The sequence below is a fragment of the Tauraco erythrolophus genome, chromosome Z (assembly GCF_009769465.1).
Source record: "Tauraco erythrolophus isolate bTauEry1 chromosome Z, bTauEry1.pri, whole genome shotgun sequence".
In the NCBI taxonomy this organism is placed as follows: domain Eukaryota; kingdom Metazoa; phylum Chordata; class Aves; order Musophagiformes; family Musophagidae; genus Tauraco; species Tauraco erythrolophus.
The window spans coordinates 71,662,096-71,668,955 of NC_141496.1; the positions used below are offsets into that span (position 1 = coordinate 71,662,096).

Here is a 6,860-nt window from a genome sequence, read left to right on the forward strand (position 1 = left end):
GGAGGGTGTCCCTGCCCATGGCAAAGGGGTTGGAACTAGATTATCTTTGAGGTCCCTTCCAACCCAAACCATTCTATAACTTCTTGAGTTTTATCAGTAAGGAGTTCTTGATCATGACAGTTTTTACTCTCAGATTCTTTATGATGTGTAGTTTTATGATGAGCACGAGTGAAGAAGCTAGATTGTTGCGAGCAGGCTGGGGCTACACCAAATGGGACAGTGTGATGGGACACTGCACAGCAATGCAGAAAGCAATGGGGTGTAACTTTTTCCCACCACGTCTCTGGGTGTTGGTACATAGCAGCACAAAAGTTCTAGCTGCCCAGCCTAATGAGAATAAGCAGTATTAACCTTGTAACAGGAAACATTTTCAAAAGCAAATGTGAACGTGAGAAAAAGAAAAGAAGCTCTTCTATTGAATAAGAAATCTTTCTCTCTTCTATAGGAAAAAATGGAAATTACTGGAACATTCAAACAACAAAAATTTCGACTGGTGGATGAAGGTTTTAATCCATCTACGATTACTGATCCTCTCTATTTTTTAGATAATTCTAAGAAAGCATATGTCTTGTTAACCAAAGAAATACACGAGATGATCCTCTCTGGGAAAATTAAACTTTAATTAAGCTAGTAATAGGCTATTAAGGGACAGTCTATGCAAACTACTGTATGAGAAAACAGTAAGATTAATTACCAGTATTTATATGTGATTATCTAGAATAATACTTTATATATTGGATATTTACATTCAGATATTATTGTATCTTCTCTCACTTGATCATTATTGCTGAATAATAATTTTTTACCTCTTGAGACCAATTTCTAAGTAAATGACCTGTAAAACATGACTGAAATCTGTTTTATCTTTATTTTGGAATATAAATGCTGAGTCTGATAGTTTTTCTTAGTGCTAAATGAACATGAATGAAACATAGTGAAAAAAGATTCAACATATAAAGATACTGTGATACGAGTTGTTGTTTCTACAGAGAGAAAATATGCCAGTAACATCTTTTTTTTAATGTAGTTTACATTTCATATATACTTCTGAATATATATTTTAAGCAATAAAGACTTGATAGTGGTTGGAAGAAAAAACAACTCTTCTTCAGAGGACTTCTCTGTATTATGTTCTGGAACACAAGATTGATGGAGAGTGAAGCAGAAGAAAGCCCTCCAAACAAAGCCAAAACTAGGAGGTTTATACTAACCTCACTGCTGAGATTTTTTTTGTCATAATCCATGCTTTCATTTGTTAAACTGGCTGTTTGGAGTGTCAAATTCTGAAAAGGGCAAACTTTTGTGAAATGTTTAGCAGCAGATCAACTATAGGGAGAGAAAATGTGCACACTTAAAAGGAAAAATCGCTTATATAACATAAAAAGAATTATTAAAGCACTTTATATCATGCATATTGACTAACAAATAGCTTTCTTACTCTTATTAATGACTGCCAGAGGTTATCATTTTATAAGTATAAAGCATAGCAGAAATTTTAATATTCTAAGTCATATATTCTAATGCATTGCTTTTTAAAAAGTTTTTGAATAAAGTATAAGATTATTTAAACCAAATTCCATACTGTCTGAGTTTGATTTAAGTCTGATTGTGTAAAGTCTGTTTTGTAGTCTATTTCGATACACTCCTTGCACAGTGTCCTCCTCTAATGGTTTGTGATGCCAGCTTTGATCAGCCAGAAGCAGTATCACTGAATAGTGAAAGGACGACTCTTTTTCAACACTGGGCATCATTAAGTCTCTCTGCTGTCATAACTGTGGTTTGAAACAAAGCTTGCATAAAAGAGTAGGGTGTAACACAGTTTAAAAAATTACTGTCTTTTCTTGTTTCTTTCTGCTTTGTTTCTTTCTACTGTCTTTTCTTGCTTTCTTTCTAACAAGACGTTAGAACTTGTGTCAACTTTTGATTCTCTGATTATCACTTTCATTGACTTTCCTTAAAAACTCAAACCAAGGATGCAGTAAAAAAAGAAATGAAGATTCATCATTTTCTTATATTTCTGAATACCATATTCTTTATGGGACTGCCAGTATAAATAAGCAGGTTTGCAATTTTGCAAAGCAGCAAGACTGAACAGCACTCACACCAGCATCATGCTTTATGGTAGATGTTAATGTAGTTAACATAATGAGGAAAGGAGAGGACTGCTGGGTAAGGATGAAAGGGATCACTACAGTCTAGCACCTCCTGAACAGTCCTAGTTTTTTTATCTGTTTCTTTATGCAGTTCCCAAAATGACTGTCTGTGACAGAAGCGTGGCGAGGAATGCGGAGTGCTTATTCAAACAGATGGAAGTACTGTTGCTCTGTTCTGCAGATAGTTGCACTTTCCTAGTCAAGAACTGCAAATTTAAGAATCAAGTATTTGCAAGTTAGGTTATAATTTTGAGCCCATCTTATCGTAAGTGAGCGCTGAATATACTTCAGGATCCCTTTTCTTTTATTTCAACAGTAAAAATTATGCAGTTCCTATGGTAAATAACACATTTTTTAATAATTCTCAAAAAAATTGTACCCTGAGATTCACAGTAGCATGTTTAATCTTGTAGTAGAATATAAAAGAATATAATAAAATCAAATGCTGAGCGTTGGTATCCGATTTACCCCTTTTTTTGATTTATTTTGCCTTACACTATTTGATACTATTTACAACTAGTGAAAAGATTCTACCACTTAGATGCAACAGAATTGAGAGGGGGGAAAAGTAAAAACAACATGAAAAAAAGATAAGGAAACAAGTAAATACCTTTCCATACACACACACACAAAAAAAAAAAAAAAAAGGAAACGAAAACCTGTTTGTGAGTGTCACCAAGTCACCAAATGGTGGCTTATTACGTAAAAGTATCTCGAATGAAGACAATTGTTTCTGTGTGGAGCGGTTAAGACAGAGAGAGCATTAGAGGATTGAAAATGCAGACATGCTATCTTTCATGCTCTGTCCACTACTAGGGCAGCCAGTTGGTGTTCCTGAGCTCTGCAGTATGTTTCAGGAGCAGCAGGACTCTTCCAACTCAGCTGGCTTGAGCAGCCTACAGGTGTTTGTTTCCCAGCTGTGAACACTAGAGAAATACAGAAGTCCAGCTACTCCCCTGTATTCTTTAGTGTAACCAAGACAGCCTGGGCAATCCACCTATTTTCAAAGGCTGGCAAGAGAGTTCTGTCCGATGCGTCCTCTCAAGAGAGAGGATGCTTATGGCATCAAGATAATAATAAAGGGAAAATCTACAGAACTGTAGGCTCTGTATTTCCTAAGGGGAAATGTGTTGCCTTCAATCCAGTAGCTTGTTTTCTTTTAGCCAGTAGGTTAGGTGCCAGCAGATGCACTGAAGCATGTTGCAGCAAAATGCCACATTTCCCACAGACATGTGAGTTGTTGAACTGGCACTGGAGTTAGGCTGAATGATAATGATGTTCATGTCGAACACCAGGAAGGGCCTTTCTTTCAGAATAAGAAAATATTTGGACCATCTTGTTCGTTTCCTACCCTCATACCCAGATGAACATATGGAATGCCTGAGGGCTGAGGGCTTGAGTGTTGCTGCAAAATTATACCCCAATATTTGCCTGGGAAGTTTCATTTCTTGTAGTAGGGGTAAAGAGACAGCTGAGAGTGGCTGGGGTCTGAATGGAGAGCTGCACTGCTAACCTCATGTATTAAAAAAAGAGACAGAGATATTAAAATAAATAAAGGTAAATACTTTTGAGATTTAGCATATGAATCCTGAAGTTTTCCTCTGCAACTGGGGATGGTCAATGATGAAAGAAATATTTATTTTGAAAAAATGAGATTGGAATTATCATTTAAGGAAGGTAAAATTCTGTGAGGGTAAACACATATCCACTCTCTCGTCCTATTGAATCTGGTACAGTTAATACATTTAGGGTCTGGATTAATTTTCATAAATCTTTCTCAGGATCCCCAGGAAACAGTTAAAAAATGCAAAGTTCTTAAGCAGATCATGGCCTGAATTTTATCCTCCTCCCCCAAGTCAGGTAGGTACAGCTTTTCAGGACATGAAGCATCTAAACTGTCCCTCAGACTCCCGCCAGCATTCCCATAGCTGTAACAGGCACTGTAAAGAATGTATTTCAATTGACCTACAAATTCCCTGCAGATGACATATAGAAAATGTCTTCGACTGTTGGTTTTGGTGAAGGAAAAAAGAGGTAAAGAAAGGACCAGTCTTGTTTGCATTTTCAAAATTAAAAAATACTGGATAGCAATGGGAGGAAAGACAAAAAACCTCTCTACTTAAAAAAAAAAGATGATGATTCCTTTTTTGTATCCTGTCTCCAGCTAACAATGAAACTCGTAATCTGATGGGCATTCTCACACACAGAAGAAATTATAAGACACATACCAGTATTTATGAAATTTATTCATTAAGCCAAAACTAATTTCAATCAAATAATGTCCTTCCATTTAAAATTTGCCATCTTAAAAAATGCTATTATGGTGAAACTAGGTGCACAGATTTAGCAGACAGCCAAAGAAAGCTGCACATGAATAGTAGTAATTTTAGGAATAAATTTAGTGTCTATATTCTTAGCAGTACTGTCAATAGCTGACAGCATAATCTGATAACTAATTTCACCATAAGAGTAACATCAGAAGATCATCAGATTGTGTCCTGGTATTCAGGACATGATACCTTATACATTATACCCTTAATTAGGCAAACAGATTATAAGATGTAAACAGCAATGCTAGTTTTAAATAAACTAGGTCATTATCAGAATGAAATTAAATTCCTGAACCACTAACGTCCACAAGTTCTCCACAGTCTGAGAATCTTTTACCAAAATAGTCTTCCTTAAGTTTCTCCACAGACTGCAGAAGACACAGTTCAAATCAAACAGTCAGGAATTGCTTTTGCAATATAACAAAGCAGTCTTCGTTGCTGCTTCGCGGCAGGCGATGCACTGACCTGTTTCTATCTGGAGCTGTTCCTGACACCGTGAGGTTTGTGTTACCCAACTTCGCACCAACTTTTCAGGTATCATTTGCATAGTTATTACGTAAGTAATAGGGGGTTTTGCATTATGCCAGCTGTACCATATACAGCAATAACTCTTACCTGTAAAAGGGCGCTTAGACTGGCAAAAAAAACGCTTTTGTTGTTGTCATCGTCTCCTTTTCTTCAAATAACTGACACTGCTACGCTGACAAAACTAATCGTTCTTGCAAGTGTGTATGGACAGTGTTACCAATATAGGACTGGCCAAGCTTGGTAAGTTGCTCTTTGTGGTGGTTCTGGGTTTTGAACTCAAATAAATGGTTCAGTTCACTTTTAAAAAAACAGACAAACAAACAAACAAACACACAAATTGAATACTGAGTACTCAATTATTTGAAGCATGTTTTTCAAGAAAGGAGTGAATGCCTTGGTGGGAATTCTAGTATTAAAAGAGTCCAGCTTATTCAGTGCAACATGCTGAGTACAGATAAACAGAGTTGTCAGTCTTTTACAGTACTTAGTGTATGGAAGGACATATCTTTGGGTTTAAAACACTGTCTAAAAAAACCGATTTTATCCCAAACCAGACAACTTGTTTTGGTATACTGTTATTTGTCTGGTAAAATTTATTACTCATCTGTTTTTGCCAGGTATTTGTGCATCTTTGTTAACTATATGTGGAAAAAAATGTACTGATTAGTTTCCAAATCTAATAAACTCATTCAATTTAGCTTACATGGAAGGTACCTGTAATTGTCAAACTCTGACATCAACACTATTTATGTTAACAATATTAATCAGATGGTTATATACGGGTGCAGATCTTTACAGCTTTAAAAATGAAAGTGTTCACGGGCATTAAGGTAATATTTTCTGATTGAAGTTACTGAACCTAAACTAATACAAATGTAAAGAGCAAAAGGTGCCTGTATGGGATGATGGATGGCAGAGAAACTAATCGATGACTTTGTGAGCCAGCTAGAAGGTTACTTGTGATTCAAGAAAAACATATTGTAATGATCAGCACAATTTTCGTTCAAGTTTCTTTTTGTTCTTCCTTTCTCATTCATTCTTTTCTCTGTGTTAATACCAAAATATACTTGCGTTCTAAATCTTTTTTTTTTCAATTATAATAATGAGTTTGGAACGGGACATACTAATGCTGAAACTGGTCATGTTACATAGGAATTCTCTTGGGCCCAATAATAGGTACTCACTTTAAAATCTGGACACGTTTTTATACTAGATACGTGAAAATGTATTCAGAGGTTTTTTTAAAAAAAAAATTGGACTAGTTAGGTTCATGGCTTCACTGAAAGCACAAAAATTAAACATGCACGCTTTACCAGATAGCTGCCTTTGAAAATCTGGTGAATGACTTAAAAGTTTTCTCCGAACACAGGACATAAGCACATTAATTTTAAAAAATTTTATCGAATGCCAGCATAATTAAACAAAATACAGATAGCTATCAGATCATTAAACACTCGTCTAGCTAGCCAGGTATTTCCAAAATGTTTGGGTTTTTTTTCCAAAATCGTTGCTACTAGGCACCTTGCAGTACTTTTCTAACTATGTATTAACACACCTGTGTTATATTATATGCTAATAGTTTTCTGCACTGAGTGAACTGCACTTTAATAGTAAAAGACTTGATCTATATTACTGCCTTTTTTTTTTTTTTTTTTTTTTTTTTTTTTTTTTTTTTAGCACTGGACATGTTTCTCTACACAGCTTTTCCAGCTCAGGCAAAAACATCTGCAGTAAACCAGTCCTAGCTCATAAGCAAACTGTCAAGAGGGAATAATTAGTGCCAAACTGTACTCCAAATGTATGAGGATTCATTTTTACTGGTATTGTAAAAGCATGAATTTGATCGTAG

General features: G+C 35.5%; 1 protein-coding gene across 1 annotated transcript in view; it reads left to right on the forward strand.

Moving 5' to 3' along the window:
- Positions 1 to 622, forward strand: part of SLC27A6 (solute carrier family 27 member 6) — a 49,047-nt gene extending 48,425 nt beyond the window's left edge. Inside the window, exon 10 of the mRNA XM_086629113.1 lies at positions 446 to 622. Coding sequence (XP_086485239.1) covers positions 446 to 622 — 177 coding nt within the window. The remainder of the gene's footprint in view (positions 1 to 445) is intronic.
- The last annotated feature ends 6,238 nt before the right edge of the window (positions 623 to 6,860 follow it).